The 21,170-nt window shown below is 41.1% G+C and overlaps 1 protein-coding gene and 1 long non-coding RNA gene across 2 annotated transcripts; both read left to right on the forward strand.

Annotated features, from left to right (window-relative positions):
- Window positions 1–805: 805 nt before the first annotated feature.
- Window positions 806–17,662, forward strand: LOC108302481 (myosin regulatory light chain 12B). The gene is made up of 4 exons (XM_017526080.1): window positions 806–1,164; window positions 11,965–12,163; window positions 16,643–16,804; window positions 17,152–17,662. Exons 2-4 carry the CDS (start codon window positions 11,980–11,982, stop codon window positions 17,322–17,324), a joined length of 519 nt encoding a protein of 172 aa, XP_017381569.1. The 5' UTR covers window positions 806–1,164; window positions 11,965–11,979; the 3' UTR covers window positions 17,325–17,662.
- Window positions 1,870–19,611, forward strand: LOC119470797. Its single transcript, XR_005199760.1, has 3 exons — window positions 1,870–1,882; window positions 5,302–5,313; window positions 18,080–19,611. It is a non-coding gene; the product is annotated as an uncharacterized LOC119470797 (long non-coding RNA).
- Window positions 19,612–21,170: the final 1,559 nt, after the last annotated feature.

The raw sequence follows: 21,170 nt of genomic DNA on the forward strand, positions 1-21,170 counted from the left end.
GCTACTGTTTAAGAACTACTGCTATAGAATGCTGAACACAAGGTCCCTCCCTTCTAGGAATTTCTGATTGCTAGAATATAAACTCCCTGAGAAAAGAGGCTTTGCCTTCATCTCTCAGCATCCGACACTCGTTAAAGCAGTAAGAAGAGGTCAATAAAGATTTGCTATTAGATTGCCATTCTCCACCATCCTGAAGTAATGCTATTCGTCTACATTACCTCAAGGTGAGGTAAAATATCCTAAAGAGCATAGCCATAAACACGATCTAGAACAAAATCTGAAAAACGTAGTTTGGTGTTTTCCTTTGTTTTGGCCAAAAGCATTATATATGTCTGTGTCTGTGTGTATGTGTGTGCGTTGCCATTTTCTTGATAATTTAAAGGAAAGCAAATAATTTGAATAAAAGTTTCTTGTAGCTAAAAGGGGAATGAAACAGCCGTAGGCTGTGGCCGTAAACCTTATGAGGGTAAGATAGGAGGAGTAGGTTAAAGGATTTAACTCTCTGGAATGCGGTTTGAAAAGAGAAAGGGATCTGGAGCGGACGAGAATCCTCCCCGGGGGGCGCCCTCACTTGACATCACACGGGACGAACCCTAAAACCTGACTTGTCTGAAATTCAAATTTAGGAGAACTGTACTTTTACTTGCAAAATCTGGCAACTCAGGGTTCGGCCCTCCCAAATCCTCGGCGGATCGCGACGCGCCTGAGTCAAAGGGGACCCCAAATCGTCGACTGATCGCGGCCCGCCGGGGTCAAATTCCAGCGCCCAGCCTCGCCGCGCCCAGCCGGCCCAGGAATGCGGAAGGGCCGCGGAGCTGCCGCGGGAGCGGGTGGCGAGGGCCGGGCTGCGGGCGACCGCCGCGGCGCAGGCAGCTATACCGCAGCAGATCGGAGCAGGCCGGAGGGGCAGCTAAGACCCCGGCCGTGTCCGACCGGTGCCAGCAGCCCCGCCTCTCTGCGAACACGCAGACTCTGCCAGCCCGGGCGCGAATAGCCGGCGCACCCCCGTTTCAGTTGGTCTCGCCGCGCCTTCCGGTGCGCCTTCCGCTCCGCCCCTCCAGGCAGGAAGTGCCGGCGCCGCCACTGTCCGGCCGCAGCCCTGTGCTCTTCGCTGTTGCTCGTCGTCTCGCGCAAGGCGGCCTCAGTTCTGGTGTTTGGCGCCGGGTGAGTGGCGCTCGACCCCGCTCGCGGGACCCCTTGGGCCGCCTCCGTGTCCCCACGTCCCTTCCGGTCGCGCGTCTGCGGCCGGACCCCGCCCCAGTGCGGCCGGGCGGCGGCCGGACCTGTCCGGCTGGCTGAGGAGGGGGCGCGGGGCCGGAGGTGGAGGGAGGAGGGTAGGCGGCGAGGCCCTGGCCCGCGACGTCCAGGGGCCGGGAGGCTGCAGGCGATGGAGCTGGGCTGAGGAGACGCCCTGCTAGAGAGGTGACCGGTCCTGCGCCACCTGGGTGACCTCATTCACCTGGGCCCTGGACCGCCGGACAGCCCCGCAGCCAACACCTGCCCTCCCTGGGCCGTGGCGCACCCTGGCGGTGGATTAGGGCTGGCAGGACGTATTCGTGTGGAGCACCTGCCCTGTGCCCCACACTGTCCTAGATGCTTTGGAGGGTGCAGGAGCCTCCTAGTGCACGGTCTTGCCTAAGGTGAAGTCTCCAAGGAAACCATTAACAATCCGGTACCCGAGTGTGTGGTTGATAAAGGTTCAAATATAATGATTTACATCGAGTTGTAATTCTCTCAACGTGCCTTGCATCTTCTATAAAGGTGTAGTTCATTCGTGTTGATTGAAGAAAGGACAATTAACAGAAATCTGGAAAGGTTACTTGGAAAAGAATCGTGACCTCACTGAAGGCCTTGTATTCAGCCCTAGGAGGGAGAACTTAGCGTTTCCGGCTAGATGTGTGGGAGGTGGTAACAAGAGCACAACTCAAAAGCTCAGAATTGTGTTCTGTGAAAAGCAGACCGTGGGAAGACCAGCGGGTATGGAACAGAACTGTAATGACTAATAGTTGGAAATAAGGATAGATAGGTAAGTGGGACCTTCTTATGGGTGTCTTGAAAACGTAGGAGAAAGAAAAGATTAGATAAGCCATAGAGAGTAATTTTGGAGTCTTCACTAAGGGAATAATAAGAAAGGGATGTTTAGAGGATTCACTTGGCAGCTTTAGTTTAAGATGGATTTGTAATGGTCTTTTGTTAAGAGAGGAATCATAGCATTTAGAATCCAGTAGGACCTTATAGATTACCTTGTGAAGCCCTTGCATTTTGTAACTGAGGAAAATGAAACCCAGAGAGGTGATGTAATTTGCCCAAGGTGGTGAACCCCCCCCCCCCGCCCCGAACTTTATAACTAAGAGCACAGCTTTTGCCTTGTGAAGGCTCTGTTGAGTGAAACAACTTTTTTTTTTTTTGGCCGGGTTCTATAATGATTCTAGACTTTGTTCTGGCCCCAAGAGTGAAACAACTTTTATGATAGCTGATTCAGTGTTTGTTTATGCTTTGATGAGACTAAGCTTGTATAAGATGAACTGCAACTTCCGAAGGACAGATCCCCAGACGAGGGTTGCTACGGTTAGGAAAGAGAACAGGCGCACCAACATGGGGCTAGTTTTCCCCTTGTCCCAAGATTTAAAGACTCCAGGTATCTGGGGATGAGTTTATCATACCCTTTTTGCCAGCATCTTTGGGATCTTTCTTCCTCATTCCACACATTAGCTTTGGGGTGTCATTGCCTGTTACTCCCATCTATTCACATTTTCATGGTAGGGAATTTCAGCTGCCTCTATGCAGGATATTAGAGGCCAGTGGTTCAAGCTCTGGAGCTAGATTTCCTGAATACAGATCCTGGTTCTGAGCTCTGCCATTTTCTAGCTGTGTGGCAAGTTGTTTATTCTCTTTACCCTGATTTTCTCATCCGAGAGAAGAGGATGGTAACAGTATCCATATTATAAGTTGTTGTGAGGACTAAATGTATTAACACAAACGGGATGCTTAAATCAGTGCCTGGTACATCTTCAGCACTCAGTTATTGTCCCTGGTTAGTACTGCTTCTTCCAAGTATGGAGCAGGGGTTAGCTGCTAAGTGTCCTTAGGGATCTGTTGGGGAAGAGACTGAAACCATAGGTAGACCATAGAGAAAAGCCTCATATTGGAATTCAGATCCGGGACCTACCTTGTAATGAACATATATGTGTAATTCTGTTTGTGACAGGAAGGAGCCATATATATATGTATGTATTTGCCTAACTAGGACTCTTTGACCACCTGTTGTGTGCAAGGCACACTACTAAGTTCCACAGTCCAAGGTGGAAAGGCAAAAGGCAATATGGCCAGGTATGGTGGCTCACACCTGTAATCCCAGTGCTTTGGGAGGCCAAAGTGGGAGGATCATTTGAAGCCAGGGGTTCAAGACCAACCTGGGCAACATAGCAAGATCCCATCTCTAGCGCCCTACCCCCTTCTTGCAAAGTAGCCGGGTGTGGTGGCTCATGCCTGTAGTCCCAGCTGCTCATGAGGCTGAGGCAGGATGATCACTTGAGTCCAGGAGTTAAAAGGCTACAGTGAGCTATGATTGTGCCGTAAACCCAGTATGAGAGGTGAACTTCAAAACATTGTATTGAGTGAAAGAAGACAGGCATATATATGGATATGTACTGTACAATTCCATTTATAAGAAGTTCAAAGAAAAAAACTAATCTATGGTGATAGAAATCTGAACAGTGGTTGCCCATGGAAGATGGTGGTTAACTTGGAGAGAATTTTCTGGAACAATGTCAACATTTGTAACTTAATTGGGATGATGGTTACATGGGTATACACATTATAAAAACTTATTAAGAGGCCAGGTGTGGTGGCTCACACCTATAATCATGGCACTTTGGGAGGCTGAGGTGGGTGGATCATGAGGCCAGGAATTCAAGACCAGCCTGGCCAACATGTTGAAACGTCGTCTGTATTAAAAATAGAAAAATTATCCGGACGGGGTGGCACATGCATAGCTACCTGACCCCAGTGGTGGGGGTTGCAGTGAGCTGAGATCACACACTGCACTCCAGCCTGGGTGACGGAGTGAGACTCTGTCTCAAAAAAAAAAAAAAATTAAGGTTTGTACATTTGAATGTATATAAATTTCACTGCAGTAAAACAAAATGATATGGGACCTCAGAGAATAGAAAGTTCACAGCTAACTGGAATGATCATAAAACCTATGATAGAGAAGGAAATGTCAGTGTTATATGTTTGGGGTAAGTGGTAAAATACATGTAGAGTACTAGGGGAAATGCTTCCCTGATGTTAAGAAAAGTTGAAAAAATTGAGTATGGCTCCCTAAAAAAATACATATAATTATGGAACTATCTTTTTTGCCTAAATATGCAGCATAAAAACAATGATATGTCATTAAGTATATGATGTTAATTCTGTGAAGTATTTTAACTTGACATATAATAAATTCTGTTTATGACTGCTGTTTTCAGACTGTCGTTTATGTAACCAATCATTTGAGTCTTCCAGTTAGAACATTCATCTTGACTACAGTAATAACCATGGGAATCCATGAGAAATTTCTAAAGATTCTAATAGACCTTGGTGAAGATGAGGTGGAGTAAAAATGACCTTAGGTTAGCCCAAGAACTACTGTCTGCTTTTCTATGTGAGTTCATCTATTCTGAGGGCTTTACCTTGTGCCTCTGCTCACAAATCAGCATTGCTAAGCATGACCCCCTCAGAGTCCTGCCTTCTCTGCTTGCATTCTACTGTGGCCTAGCTAAAATTAGAGCTGTTTATCATCCTTTGCTTGCAAAATCAGCTCCTCCCTCCCCTTCCCAATTATCTCATTTTTGAGTGGCACCTTTATGCTACCAGTTTTTCAGTCAGTACTTAGAAAAAAGGACAGAGCTTTGAGACCCCAATTGGAAAATGAGAATAACTGGCAAATCAGGAAGTGTTTTGCTGGTCGGAGCCAGAGAAATTCAGCCAAAAGAATAGGATGGTGATGATGGGAATGTTGATTGAGGAAGGGTGACTCGTGCAGTAAAAAGAACCTACAGAACTTGGATGGCAACTGAGAAGAAGGAGTTAAACTTTTCTGCTTAGAAATGGAAACTTCCTGGTGCTATGCAAAGTTGATTGTGGTCCCTTGAAACTTGGACTGTGGCTGTAATTCTGAAATAAAGGCATTGCCCTATTTTAACATTAAAGAGGTCAAGGAGACAGTGATTTTATTACTTTTCTATTGGTGTACAACAAATTACTCCGAAACTTAGCACCTTAGAAACCAACAATTTTTGAGGGGCAGAGCCAGAGCAGCTTAGGTGGGTGGTTCTGGCACAGGGTCTCTCATGAGGTTGCATCCAGGGGCTGCAGTTGTCTGAAGGAAGGTCAGCCTCCCGAATGTCAGTCACATAGCTGACAAGTTGGTGCTCACTGTTAGCAGAAATCCTCAGTTCCCTGCCACATGGATCTCTCCATAGGGCTGTGTGAGTGTCTTCATGACCTGGCTTCTGCCAATTGAGTGATCCAAGACAGCAGGGCAAAAGCTGAAAGGTCTATTATGACAAAGCCAAACACCCTCATTTCACAATATCTTATTGGTTACACAGGTCAGCACTTTTCATTGTTGGAGAGGACTGCACAAGGGCATGAGAATTGTTGAGGACTTTCTTAGAACCTGGCTACCACCATGACCAGAGGAGCAAGTTTAAGTGCTCTGAGGGGCCAGGCAGATAAACTAATACCTGCTGGGATAAGGAAATGTAGGGAGTAGAGGGGATTGCTTGTTAAACAAGCAATTATTACCTGCAGGAATTTCCAGGATGCTGGTCAGGTGATTCTTTATTGTACAGTTGTTTAAAATATCTGAAATTTAGGTTATGTAAAATGTTCAATTTTTTAAAATGTTGGCAGACTAATTCAATTTTTAAAAGGCATTTTAAAGGTCATGTCTGGGGATTACTAAATGAACCTCTGTGTAGACTACATGTAGTTTAGTAGCTGCGAAGTTATTTCTTCTATCTACCTAACACTGATTTTATGGTTGAAGACAAATGAGGCCTGGGAAAGCCAAAGTGACCAGCAGTCATACAACTTGTGAATAATAGAACTATAATTCTGTTATTCATCTGGAATTAGTTTTATCATTCAGCATCTTCGTTAAACCGTAATGATGACATTGAAAAAGTAAGGGGAACTAGATGCATAAACAGCCAGTGTGATCTGAGTGGTTAACTTCATACACTAAGTGGTTCTTAACCTTCAATGTGCATTGAAATCATGTGGTGCATTTTTGAAAATACAGATGCCTCGGCTCCACTCCCAGATATTCCATTACCTTGAGGCTACAGGCATCACTTTCTGCAGCCAAGATTGAAACCAGAGGATATAACTGCTTTAAGAGCCATATTTACTTGCTCTAGCTGACTTGAAGCCTCAAACGAAGTCATAGGTGGCTGACAGAATGTGCTCTGTGAGCCTCTTCCCCAAGCTTTCGATAAAGCTGAAGTTCATAGACAATTTCTACTTATTAATGATGATGGTGTCTATGTTTCTCTTTGCATATCAGTACTGCAGGTGACTTTGCAAACATTTTTATTATCAACCAAGTATGTTGATACCACAGCCACCTATAATACATAATGCAGTAGTCCTATATTATGCTTCTTTCTGTGGTCCATGGTTTTGCTTTCTGGGTTTCAGTTCCCTGTGGTCAACTGAGGTCTGAAAATAAGTGAGTACAGTACAATGAGATATTTTCAGAGAGAGACCTCATTCACATAATTTTTGTTACAGTATATTCTATTTTATTATTGTTAATCTCTTAACTGTGCTTAATTTATAAATTAAGCTTTATCATATATATGTATATATGAGAAAAACAAACTATATATAGTCATTTATCTGTATCTGCAGAGGGTTGGTTCCAGGACCCTCCTGCAGATACTGGAATCTGCAGATGCTCAAGTCTTTCATATAAATGGCATAGTATTTGCATAAAACCTACACATATCCTCCTGAATACTTTAAATCATCTCTAGATTGCTTATAATATATAATGCAAATACCATGTAAATAGTTGTTATACTGTATTTTTATTGTTGTATTTTTTGTTTGTATTTTTTCAAATAAACAATTGATTTTCAGTTGAATCTGTGAGTGTGGAACCTGTGGATATGGAGGGCTGGCTATGTGGGTTGGGTACTATCCCTGGTTTCAGGCATCCACTGGGGGTCTTGGAATGTATCCCCCTCAGATAAGGAGGGACTGCTGTATCAATTCCTACATGCCTGCCTTTGATGTAACCTCTGAGTACTAATTCTATCCTTTAGTTCACTTTATATTAGAAATTTATAGCAATATCAGAGTAACAGTTTTACAGAGGAAGGAAGAAGTGTTTTTACTGCTGTTGAGGGTTATTACATTCATTTGTGCTGTGTTCTGTATGGCTATTTTCTGTCTGTACTTCAAGGGTTGGATTGGGTTTTTTTTTTGGTTTGTTTTTGTTTTTGAATGCTTTTAAGTTGAACCTTAATAAATTTGACAGTCCTAGATCAAAGTTTCAAATGAAAGCTATGACTGATAGCTGCCACCTGACCAAACCCAACCTGGGTTACTACACTGCACAATTCCAGGGATTGCCATTTACATGTCAGTTACTCACTGCGATTCTATTCTGTACGTTGATTTCTCTTGTATAGTTTGGCTTTATTTGAAAACTCAATTTGTCTAGGATTTGACTTTAGAGGAATGTAGCTGCTCAGAAATCAGTGTTGAATTATATTGATAGAATTGAAAGTTTTTAAAAATTTTGTGTCAAACTCAAAATAATTAGAAGAGTATTTAGAAGGAAGTAGAAAATATACAGGGTGAACAACCTGTAACAAATGGGGTTTGAACCCTAGCTCTGCCACTAGGTGACTTTGGGCAAGTTATTTAATATCTTTGACCCTCGATTTCTTCATTTGGCAGATGGGCATGTTTCATTTAATGCACATAATGTTTCTAGCACATGAGTCACTTAATAAATGATAGTAGCTGTAAGTTGAGTAGACCTTTAATTTTCTCTGTGTTCCTAAGGCAGACAAGTAGATCAGGGCAATTGGGGCTGGAAAAATAGCAAGAACAAAAATACACAAGATAAGAAATGTCATAGTGCCTCGGGGACATTTGCAGTTTGGTGTTGCTAAAGGAAAAGTACAAAGCAGAGAATGGCTAAAGAGGAGGCTGGAAGGGCTATTCTAGAGTGGGGAAAGGAAGACTCGTGTGCCATGCACAGGAACTTGGTACTTTAGGAAGAGGAGAGCCAAAGAAGATTTTGAAAAGTGGAATGATGAGGTGATCATATTTATGTTTTAGACAACCGTGGCTAGAAAACTAAGGGTAGTTTTGAGAGAGCCAAAAGGCAAGGGGACTAGTGAGGAGGCCATAGAAATATTTTACACAAGTGGTAATAAGGATCCAGTTTAGGGTGGTGGCAGAGGAATGAAGAAGATGAGCAACTCTGAGAAATATTTCTCAATCATCAGGGAGAGGGATTTGGGAGGTTGACTCCTAGGTTTCTGGCTTGTGGGTAGATGATTGGAAACAGAAAGATGGGAAAGTTCAGGAGTGGGGAGATAATTGAGTTTTCAGCATGTTGATTATGAATGTCTGTGAGATATCCAGATGGGTGCCTTTCACAGGCATTTAGATATTTGAGTCCGAGGCTCCAAGGAAATGTCAGGCCTGGAGGTTCAGAGTTGGGGGGTGTAGGTGTTGTCAGAACAGTGAAAGTTGATGAGATCATCCAAGGAATGAAGACTGAAAAGAACTTAAAACCATGTGCTGCCAGAATACTGGGAAATAAGAATATTTAAGAGGAGGTAAACTAAGAAGAAAATGGAGGAAGAAGTCTTAGAAATAGGAGAACTGAGCTAGAGTAAGTCAAATAAACAATTTTATAATCAGTCTTTCCAACATAATACTTAGCAGGCTTCCTCATTAGAGCGTAAGTTCTTCAAGGTTGGGACCCTTTCCACCTGGGACAGTTGATTTCTGCTGTTATGGAGCACCAGGCTAACAGTGGCTGAGTCTCCAAAGAAAAGAGGGATGAAATAGTGTCATACAGTAGACTGATTCAAGATTAGACCAGACCTGGCAATTAAAGCAGTTGCAGTAAGGAACAGAAAGCCAGATTGTGGCAGGTTGGAAATTGAGTGGGAAGTGAGAAGGTGGAGACAGCCAAGATGCTTATTTCAGAAGGGAAGGAGGGAGGGTGGTAATTTCTTTGGGGGCCACAGTTCCCTTCAGATTGATTATTTTGATACAACTTTGCTTCACTTTTCAGCTGATATTGTATGTATAGTTTTTATAGGTACCATATGTATATACAAATATGCCAGTTTTTAAATGAAGTATGAACAAAAATTTAAAATACAGTATTACTACATTGAGCCTATATCTGCTGTAATGTATTTGATTGGGACCAGTGAGTGAATTGTTTTTTGTTCTCTTCCATCAACTTGCCTTTTGTGTTTCCTTCTCTTGGGGGTCACCATCAGATGGTGATGGCTCTTCTAGACTTATCAGGCTAACTCCCTATTCTTTCTCACAGGCATTTCCCCGAATAAAATCCTTGGGTGTTTAATCCCATCTTGGTATTAGCTTCTTGGAGAACTTAGACTAAACTTCAAACATGTTTAAATATAGTATACTTTTGGGGTTAGCTGTAGAGGTAGCATGATACAATTGACTGATTTTTATTTGATTTCCTATGATTTTTTGAGACAAGGTCTCTTTTTGTCACCCAGGCTGAGGTTAGGGGCACCATCACAGTTTACTCTCCTCGACCTCCCAGGCTCAAATGATCCTCCCACCCCAACCTCCCGAGTAGTAGCTGGGACCACAGGCATATGCCACCACACCTGGCTAATTTGTGTGTGTGTGTGTGTGTGTGTGTGTGTGTGTGTGTGTGTGGAGACAAGATCTCACTTTGTTGCTCAGGCCTGTCTCAAACTCCTGGGCTCAAGCAGTCTTCCAGACTCAGCCTCCCAGCGTGTTGAGATTACAGGCGTGAGCTACCACACCAACTTGATTATTTTTTAAAAATAAATATTTAACTCTGGAAACTTTTTCTAAATAACCCTATTACAAAAATGACTTGCTGATGGAAAGAACTAATAATTTTTGCCTTCAGACTTACTTGACTAATCTTCAAGAAATTGAGTCAAAATTTTTAGCATGAGAATGAACCTTAATCTAAGTTTTTGGTATTTGAAGAATGAAAACATAATCAAATGCCTGTTAGTGGACTACATTCTGTCTCTGATTTAATCTTCGATATAACTAAGGGCAAATAACAACTAAGTTACAGGGAAGAGAAGAAAATTAAACTTTATTCAGGACTTGTATGTGGGGAGGATAAGGGGTTGGAATGTTAGAGTAAGGACTGTAAGGCTGGTGTACTTCAAAACTGCACCACTAAGCCAAGCTTCAAAACACTCTGTGGGATGTTCTTTAGCTTGAAGAAATAGAAGTAGACAATAAATGTATAAAAATCCCAATACCAGAAGTCCTGGAGACACAGGTCCCAAATCTCCCTGCTCGGCCATTGGCATGTCTAGTCATTTGTTTTCACATTGCGGGAATTTATGGAACAGTCTACAAGATCATCATTTCTGACAGCAGTTTCAAGTTTGGATGTCCTAAGACCACCCTTGGGTTTGATTAGTTGCTAAGACTCACAGAACTCACTGAAAGCTGTTAGGGTTACAGATGTGCAGGTTTTCAGAGGTGATATGTAGCTAGTAATGGTGGAGCTGAGATTTGAACTCAGGACTTCCTAACTCCAGAGCTGATGGTATTTTTGTGTTTTATTTATTATTTAAAACTGCAAATTAAAAAAAAGAAATAATTGTCTGTTCTGCTTGATATTTAAATTATTGGTGGCTTTCAAGTGTTGGAGGCTACCACCAAAGCCATATTACAGAGAATCAAGGAGTGCTTGGGAAGAAGAGAAAAGGGGCTGCACACGGTGGCTCATGTCTGTATTCCCAGAAGTTTGGGAGGATCCCTCGAGCCCCAGAGTTCAAGACCAGACTGGGCAATATAGTGAGAATCCCCATCTCTAAAATAAAAAACAGAAGGGGAAATGGAGAGAGTTCAGTATTAGACTGGTATTCTGAAAATTTTGTCAAGGGAAAGGGGAAATGGAGGGATAGCTAGAAGGGCTAAAAGATGAAAGGGTAGGTTTGAGATTCAAAGATGAGACCTTTTTGAACATGACTAGTCTTTACATATGTTACCTCATTTAGTTCTTACGTTGCATTGACGTAGGTATCATGTTTTACTGATGGAAAAACTGAGGCTTAGAGAGGTTATGTTATACTGTTAGTAAAATGGAAATAATAAGAGTATCTACCATAGGCAACTACTGTGAAGATTAAATGGGGACAGTCTTTGTCAGTAAGAGATCAACTTTGGAGACTTTCTCTTTGGGGAAACCCTATGCCTTCATAAAGTACTTGGCTAGAGTAAGTACTCCATAGATGCTAGCTATTGTTAGATATTTTAAATTCTCACTTCATAAAAATTAGTCTGCTGCAATTTAGGAGAAAGTACATCAATAATTTCTATTCTGTTTCTTTCTTTTTTAGAGATGGGGATCTCACTGTGTTGCCCAGGCAAGTCTTGAACTCCTAGTCTCAAGTGATCCTCCCACCTTGGCCTCCCAAGGTGTTGGGTTGTAGGCATGAGCCACTGGCGCCTGGCTAATTCTGTTCTTTCATGTTTCAAAAACTGCTTTTTTTCCTACTCAGTTATTTAATTGTCACATTGAAAATAAAGTTTAGGTGTGTACTTATTCCCATGCAATTGAAGTAATAATTCCATATTGATATTTTTACCTACTAACTTAACACCTAAAGTATTCTGGTTTTGCTTTATGTTTTTTGCATTCTTTTTGGTTTTATATTTTTGTGCTTTTTTCAACTCCAGAATTAAACCACCACCATGTCGAGCAAAAAGGCAAAGACCAAGACCACCAAGAAGCGCCCTCAGCGCGCGACATCCAACGTGTTTGCTATGTTTGACCAGTCACAGATTCAGGAGTTCAAAGAGGCCTTCAACATGATTGATCAGAACAGAGATGGTTTCATCGACAAGGAAGATTTGCATGATATGCTCGCTTCTCTAGGTAGACTTTATATTCTTTATTTGCGTTTTCCCAAATATAATAATTTGTCTCTTTATGAATCATTTTTTGTGTGATATACAAATATTTCTCTCCTTGTCTCAAAAGGCCTCTAGAGAGATTTCTGGGTGTGGGAGGTGCCATTTTGGGGCTCGGCCAGTCACACAGGGATAAGCTTACAAGGTTGGGGACCTGACAGATGCTGTGTCCAGGTAGGCTGACGGTCCTGTTAGCTAAATATTTTAGGTCTCTAGATGGAAAGCCAGGGCATGGCTAGGCAGCAAAATACCAGAATTTCAAACAAGTGTAGCTAATAGTATACTATTAATAAAGGTTGAGTACAGGTTATAAACAAGAAGTGACAGTAAGTAATAATGGTTATCTCTGAGGAGGAGGGGCAGTGCGACTAGAAAAGGAAACACAGGGAAGAAGACTTTGACAATATTGTATGTGATTTTGTTTTGTTTTGTTTTTTTGAGATGGGGTCTCGCTCACTCTGTTGCCCAGGCTGGAGTGCAGTCTCAGCTCACTGCAACCTCTGCTTCTGGGTTCAAGAGATTTTCCTGCCTCAGCCTCCTGAGTAACTGGGACTAGGTACACGCCACCACACCCAGCTAATTTTTTTTTTTGGTATTTTTAGTAGAGACGGGGGTTTCACCGTATTGGCCAGGCTCGTCTCGAACTCCTGATCTCATGATCCACCCGCCTCTGCTCCCAAAGTGCTGGGACTACAGGTGTGAACCACGGTGCCTAGCTGTGTGATTTTTTTTTTTTTAATAATTAAAGGAAATGTAAAGATGCAGGATTTAAAGCAAACACAAACAGCCGTTTGTTGCTGTTGGTATATGGGTGTTAATATTCCTTGTATGTATTTGTGGTTTCCTTTGATCTTAAAAAGAAGGACAGGAGGAAATGTCCTTCATGTTCTGCCCAGGGGCAGCAGTTATTTTACATACAGGTGGGAGTCAAGGGAACTAAGGCGAAGGAGACCTTGATAGGCCAAAGCAATGGGGGTGAGGCGGGCTGGAAGTGGGTCACGGATGGCCTGCAGTGAGGCTTTGCACTCTGTTCTACTGACTGGCCAAAAAGGCTAAGAAGTGGGGGGATCTTTTTTTTTTTTTCTTTTAATGCCCACAAAATGATTGGCTAGCTTTTATTCTTCTACCTTTTGATTTTGATTATTTCTCCTAATGCATTGAAAGTAAAGTTTAGGTGTGTGCTTATTGCTTTCCAACATATGATTTTGAAAAATTCCAAGCCTACAAAAAATGGAAAGAACACTATAGTGAACTCCTATACATCTTTAGCTATATTCACTAATCATTAACATTTTGCAACTTTTGTTTATCCAGGGTAAGAGTAGAATCAGATTTTAATCTGATTTGTTGACTTGCAGTTAGATTATAACCTAGTGTTTTTCACATCCACAATGTCTGAATATATTCTTGGGCAAGTCAGTACTGAAAAAGGCCACTGAGGAAAATTGAGGAACTTAGCTGTCTTCCAAAGATTGAACTCTCAAGTCTATAACTTGAGAGATGATCAGTAACTATTTGGTTGAATGGACAAGTGGTGGTAGAGTCAGAGTTTATCTTTGAGGCCCTCTGTTTTGCAGAAACCCATGCCTTCTTTAAAGATATGTGTTAAAAGAACAGTTTCAGCCAAGTTAAATTTAAGCGAGTTTAATTGAGCAGTGAACAATTTGCAAATCAGGTAGCCACCAGAATCACAGCAGATTCACAGAGACTCCAGTGCAGCCATGTGGTAGAAGATTTATAGGCAACAGAAAGGGAAGTGACGTACAGAAATTGGAAGTGAGGTATGAATGGCTGGATTGATTACAGCTCGGCATATGCCTTATTTGAACACAGTTTGAACACTCAGCAGTGTATGAGTGGTTGAAGTATGAGCGCTGGAATTGGCCAAGACTTAGCAGTTGTTACAGGCTCATATTCCTAAGTTAGGTTTTCAGTCTTGTCTGACTATTAAGCTACGTTACAGTTCATCCACAAAGACTCAAATGTAGAAGTACAGAGTCTATCTCAGGCCATATTTAGTTTGCTTTAACATATGTATTTACCTTTCAGGGATACCTTCATACACCATTGGTAGGAATGTAAGTACAGCCACTGTGGAGGACAGTATGGAGGTTCCTCAAATAACGAAAAGTAGAGTTCCCATATAATCCAGCAATCCCACTGCTAGGTATATACCCAAAAAGAAAGGATATTAGTTGTATTATTGAAGAGATATCTGCACTCCCATGTTTACTGCAGCACTATTCACAGTAGCCAAGATTTAAAAGCACCATAAGTGTACATCACCAGATGAACGGATTTTAAAAATGTGGTACTATGTACAACAGAATACTGTTTGGCCATAAAAAATGAGATCCTGTCATTGCAACAACATGGATGGAACTGGAAGACATTATGTTAAGTGAAATAAGCCAGGCACAGAAAGACAAGCTTCACATGTTCTCACACATTTGTGGGAGCTAAAAGTTAAAATAATTGAACTCATGGAGATGGAAAGTAGAAGGATGGTTATCAGAGACTGGGAAGGCGAGGAGAAGAGTGGGAATGGTTAATGGGAACAAAAGTATAGTTAGATAGAATGAATAAAATGTTCTATTTGATAGAACAACAAGGTGACTGCAGTCAACAATAATTATTGTACATTTTAAAATAACTCAGAGTATAATTGGAATGTTGGTAACAAAGACATGATAAATGCTTGAAGGGACGGCCATGCCATTTACCTAGATGTGATTATTATGCACTGTATACTTGTATCAAAGTATCTCATATACCCCATAAATATATACGCCTACTGTGTACCCATGACAATTTAAATAAATATGAATTTTAAAAAGATGCGTATTTACCTTTCAAATCAACAGATCACATTGGATGTCTCGTGCAGGTCCATAAGTGCTTTGCCTAAACCAATTCATTTTACATCCCTGTGACTTTTTGTACCCTAGAGTTCTCTTCACACCTTTCAGTTACAGTTTTTCTTCCCCCCCAAAAAATGTTGCAAGTGAGTTGGGTTAAATTTGGAGGTAGGAAAGTAGATCTTTTTAGCTACTTTCACTTATTCAGTGAATCTTGAGTTTAATTTTGGGCTAATTTTGATACCCGAACATTGAGTAGGTGCAATCAGGTAGGATTGCAATGCAGTTCAAATATATGCCAACATGATGTTTAAATTTCACCCAAACTCCCAGGATTAAAACTTATATATGAACTAAAAGTGTAGCTTTGATTGTCATTCTAGCTTTGACTTAGTTGGGTATAATTTTGAGATGCTTCCTTAGATATGAATATCTGATGAATAGATGTTCTTTTCATATAAAATCATACAAACTTAATGTTGGAAGATACCTTTGAGATACCAACTTTAACCAGTCAATTAGACTTTTTAAGAAAAGACGTAAATTCTAAATAGGGTAGCACTGAAGAAAGGATCTGGAATACTGAGTTTGAATGCCAGTTCTGCCACTTCGTCCTGTATCACGCAACCAGTGGTGGAACTGGGATTCAAACCCAGTATTTCAGACCCTTGGTTCAGTGCTGCTTTCCCCACACCAGGGGGCCTCAAAAACACTCCCACCATGTCTGGCCATTCCAGAGAGATTTCTTCCAGCTCTTACAGAAAGATCAAGGGAGTTCCCTCACCACTGCACTAAAAGAAATGTGCATACTTGGAGTGGAGATTAAGATTTCCCATTACAAACAATACCAAACAAGACCACAGTTCAGTGATACTAGATATCTTCAAATGCTGTGCATACAAATAAACAGCATTTGAAGATATCTAATACTGTTCAGAGAAGCTCCCAATTCAAAACCATGCTAATAGTTTAAACTTAAATGGCCAACTTATAAATACAACTTTGAAGCATACCAACTCATTGGCATCTGTATCACAATTGGAAATATGAATATTTAGATTGTTTTGAATGACTGGTATTGAACTGACTCCCCTGATGGGCCGTTGATGTTATCAGCATTTAGGGTGTAGGCCAGGCTCGGTGATGCATGCCTATAATCCCAGCACTTTGGGAGACCAAGGCAGGTGGCTCACTTGAGCTCAGGAGTTCAAGACCAGCCTGGGCAACATAGTGAAGCCCAGTCTGCACAAAAAAAATGATCTGGGTGTGGTGGCACATGCCTGTAGTCCAAAAAAAAGTAAGATGTAATAATATGACATTGCCTGGCATCAGGCTTTTGTTTTGTTTTTAATGAAAAATAAGAGAAAGTTTACATAAATGAATAAATAACGTTCATTGTAACCCTGGAATACATTTTTACAATATTTTTTATGTTGTCAAAAATCTTTTTTAAATGTTCTTCAAATTAATTGAAAAATTAGTTTCAAATGATGTAAATTTTAAAAATATGTTGGGGAGCATAATAATAGTGAAATAATTGAAATTAGTGTTTTTGTCTTTAAATGTTAAAATGTGAATTCTTACAGGGAAGAATCCCACTGATGCATACCTTGATGCCATGATGAATGAGGCTCCAGGCCCCATCAATTTCACCATGTTCCTCACCATGTTTGGTGAGAAGTTAAATGGCACAGATCCTGAAGATGTTATCAGAAATGCTTTTGCTTGCTTTGATGAAGAAGCAACAGGTGAGTGCTGTTTGTTTATGCCCAGCCTCATTCCAGACTATATTAAGTACTTCTCTGAAATAGAAAGGGTTTTCTTTTTTTACCTCTAGAAAATACTTGCTTAAGATTAATTTTGTAAGCATATGATCTGTTTCTGAGCTTTTAAATGATTTGATCTCATATTAATACAGAACTCTAAAAACAATCGGAAAACGTAATGATATAGTTCATGCAGCCTCAGTTCACTAACATTTTTTTATAGATATGGATATTCTGAAATATTTTATAAGATTGACTAACTTTAGAAATGAATTATTAAAGTGCCAGGAAGTATTCATGACTGCTTTCTTCTTTCTGTTGCCTTCCAGGCACCATTCAGGAAGATTACCTGAGAGAGCTGCTGACAACCATGGGGGATCGGTTTACGGATGAGGAAGTGGATGAGCTGTACAGGGAAGCACCTATTGACAAAAAGGGGAACTTCAATTACATCGAGTTCACACGCATCCTGAAACATGGAGCAAAAGACAAAGATGACTGAAAGAACTTTAGCTAAAACCTTCCAATTACATTGTCTTACTCTGTTTTATTTCTCAGACCCTTTCCCCACCTCATAGAACCTGTTGCATGCAACTTAGTTTCACAGCTTTGCCTCTTTTTTTCGATGTATTTATTCCAGACCTTTCTGCCACTTAGCACTTGTATAATCAGACTGGAAATGGGGATGAGGGTGTAAATTGTATTGAAAAAGAGATCGCGAATAAAAATCAACAAATGTGAAAGCCCAGGAAAATATATTCGTATTTCTGGTTTTGCTGGATTTTTACATTTTTATATAATAAAAATGCTATTTTGAAATAAAGATTACGCTGACTCAAATGCAATATAATGGCAAGTTAAACAAATGATTGGTAGTTGGGAGTAGTCCTTTTTTCAGGTTTTCAGCTTCATATGATTCAGGTTTTATGGTAAAATTGATTTTTCACATATATGAGACTGTTCTTCAGAATTTTTAAGTACCTTTTTACATTATTATGCAGTAAAACCTAGCTATGTCTTTGTTTCTTTCATGCTTCTAGTCAGATGTTTAAACTATTAAATGATAAATATAGAATGTATCTGGGAAAACATTAAACATTGCATTTGTCTAATATTCTGAGAAGAGGCAAATTTCTGAAGATTAGTTATTGTACATTTTCTATATGTGAAGCATTGTTGATACACAATTTTTATTGAATCCTCCCAGCAACCTTATGGGATTTTTATTAGTCCTGTATTTCAAGTGGGAGGACTTAGCTCATCAGGGTCACTGTTAGGACGTGAGAGTTGGAATTCCAACCTAGGGCACTTAACTTCAGAGCTCACAGTTCTGGAATCACAATACTGTATGAAAAGCCCCAAATGCCTAAAAGAGTCAAAGATATTTCTGTTCTGTTATGACATAATTCTGTAGTCATTATTGAAGTTTAAAATAAACTTGGGGTAATTGATTATTGGAACAGAATTTCAGAAAATTCTATCCCAGGTTAAAAAAAAATACTATTTTATGTTTGAAGGCAGTTCATGAAATATAGAGACTAGAAAAGAGCCAAAAGACAAGGCTGCTTGAGCTCATTTAGAATCCTCAAAGCCAAGCAATATGAGAATGAAGAGAAAAATCTAAAAAAGGAAAACATCTGTTTTAAAAAATTACCTAATGTTCAACACCAATTTTCCCTTCTGATGGTGTTTTGTCTGCTTAACATCAAAGCATTTATATGTTGTTTAATATTGGTGCTTCACAACTTGGTGCAGTAGGCTGGGTTCAATTCACTTGCTAACAATTTTCCCAGGCTTCCTTTTATCATTAGAATGAGGGAGCTTTCCCATTTGTTACTGACTCCTCTTGGTCGCTGAGGTATCAGTTCTACTTTTTATTAATAGACCTGAAATTTAGACTGAAGCTGCTGCCCAAGACCTCACAAATACTAGAATCCACATCTGGCTTTTTCCACTTAGAAGCTTAAAGTCACCGAAAAGTGTCACAAAACCAGGTGGAGAATCAGTGTGTTTCACAGGAAACAAAAATATGGTGGGATAATCTTGATCACCGCTGAAACACTGTCAGTCACCTGTTAGGTGTCCAACACTGTTGTAAGGGTTGGGAATAACAGCTGGGGCGGACAAGGCTGCTGCCCTCATGGGACTGCGTTCTCTGCTGGGAGACAATCCATGTGCAATATCAGGTAAGTGCTGTGCAGAGAAGAACTGGCCACGCATGACAGAGGGTGGTCAGGAAAGGCCTCTGAAGGGGTAGTTAGCTGAGATCTGAATGACAGGAAGGAGGTCCGGGCCCCATAATATGAAGATCAGGGTGAGGCTGTTCACTCAAAGGCACGGAACATCGGGAGAACACATGGATGATATGGGTCCAGGGAGAGTATTTGGGGCAGAGTCCAAGTGTGAAATGTGGGGAAGAAAGATGATTTACATTTTTAAAATCAGTGTTGCTGCGTATCTAGAAGGGAGGGGCACAAGGAGAGGCAAGAAGGCCAGTGTGGAGGCTGTTGCCATTGTCCAGGCGACGGGGCAGCGTGGACTCCGGTAGCAAGGGAGATAGCTGTAAAACACCTCTCCGGTCCTACCTGTTTCCTCCCCTCCAGCTCAGCTTGTTTCCATCTCTGGCATAATCGTAACTGTGCTTATTCCATTAATCTGCTTAAAGCCAGATTTTTTAAATTGAGAGAAGAAAAGTTTTGAAGATTAAAAACCCAACAGTAGGCCGGGCGCGGTGGCTCACGCCTGTAATCCCAGCACCTTGGGAGGCCTAGGCGGGTGGATCACGAGGTCAAGAGATCGAGACCATCCTGGTCAACATGGTGAAACCCCGTCTCTACTAAAAAAACTACAAAAAATTAGCTGGGCATGGTGGCGCGTGCCTGTAATCCCAGCTACTCAGGAGGCTGAGGCAGGAGAATTGCCTGAACCCAGGAGGCGGAGGTTGCGGTGAGCCGAGATCGCGCCATTGCACTCCAGCCTGGGTGACAAGAGCGAAACTCCGTCTCAAAAAAAAACAAAAAAAAAAACCCAACAGTTGTTTCTCTACTGCCTTATGTTTACCTGACACACTTCTGTTTCATCTATATTATTTGTGAGGAGTGTTGTGGAGTCCAGTAGTGGAAGGCACCTGGGCCAAGGCCTTGTTTCTTTTTGGTGTCCAGTAAATATTAATGATGACAATGAAAACTCTGTCTACTTATTATCTTTCTCCTTTTGAGCACCACACAGTGACAGTCTCCTAAGTTCATGGTTGATCCCATGGCCATTGCAGTGAGAATGTGTGCGTGTGTGTGTGTGTGTGTGTGTGTGGTCACATAGTGAAAATGTATTGAGTATTCACTATGTACTAAGCACGTTACACAACTGCCCTTTGAGGTAGGTTGGTGTTTGTTTGAGACAGAGTCACTCAGGCTGGAGTGCAGTGGCACAATCTTGGCCTACTGCAACCTCCACCTCCCGGGTTCAAGCGATTCTCCTGCCTCAGCCTCCCAGGTAGTTGGAATTACAGATGTGCACCACCACACCTGGCTAATTTTTTAATTTTTAGTAGAGATGGGATTTCACTATGTTGGCCAGGCTGGTCTCAAACTCCTGGCTTCAAGTGATCCACCCACCCCGGCCTCCCAAAGTGCTGGGATTACAGGCATGAGCCACCTGAGGTAAGTATTTTTATTATCCCTGTTCTACAAATGAAGTGTCAAGGGGCAGGGAAGTAACTTCCCAAAGTTAAACAGGGAGTAAGCAGTGAGGCGGTCACCTGAGCCCAGGCAGCTGTGCTCTTCCCATGAAAATGATTATGGAAACATCACCTCTAGTTTCTTACCGTCATGGACCAGTTTTACAAGCATTTGTTATTGTGTTTGATTCTCAGAACTCTATGAAGTAGATAAAGTAGGCAGTCATCCCACTTCACAGATGAGATTACTGAAGTTACCTGATCAGCTCAACTTTATATAACTAAAGAAGCTATAGAAGTGTCTAGTTTCTAACCTTTTTGACCAAGATGGGTGCTTCTCATTAAACCTATAATGTCCTAATTTAATAATTAGCACCTGTAGCCTGATCAGAATGTCTCACAATCAATGTATATACTTGTCTATCCTGAAAAGCAGCAATTGTATCAATTTGCATTTCAAAATTGATGTGTATTAAAATATAAGAAATAGAAATATAAAATTATATTTCTTAAAATATAAGAAACAGTTTTTGAAATAGAAACAAACAACTGAAAAATTGAGTGTAAGAAGGTCCCTTAGAAACATCGTCTGGGAAATCTGAATGAAGATATAAAGGCTTATCACATACTAAAATTTCAAGAAAAGGTTTCTTGTATAGAAAAATGATGAAG

Source organism: Cebus imitator, unplaced genomic scaffold, assembly GCF_001604975.1.
Source record: "Cebus imitator isolate Cc_AM_T3 unplaced genomic scaffold, Cebus_imitator-1.0 Scaffold41, whole genome shotgun sequence".
NCBI classification, from domain to species: Eukaryota; Metazoa; Chordata; class Mammalia; order Primates; family Cebidae; genus Cebus; species Cebus imitator.

Excerpts from the sequence above, each read along its gene's own strand:
- LOC108302481 (XM_017526080.1), top strand. The coding sequence starts at position 11,980 with ATGTCGAGCAAAAAGGCAAAGACCAAGACCACCAAGAAGCGCCCTCAG. Across the intron at positions 12,164-16,642 it reads TGATATGCTCGCTTCTCTAG|GGAAGAATCCCACTGATGCA; the intron begins GTAGACTTTATA and ends GAATTCTTACAG. Across the intron at positions 16,805-17,151 it reads CTTTGATGAAGAAGCAACAG|GCACCATTCAGGAAGATTAC; the intron begins GTGAGTGCTGTT and ends GTTGCCTTCCAG.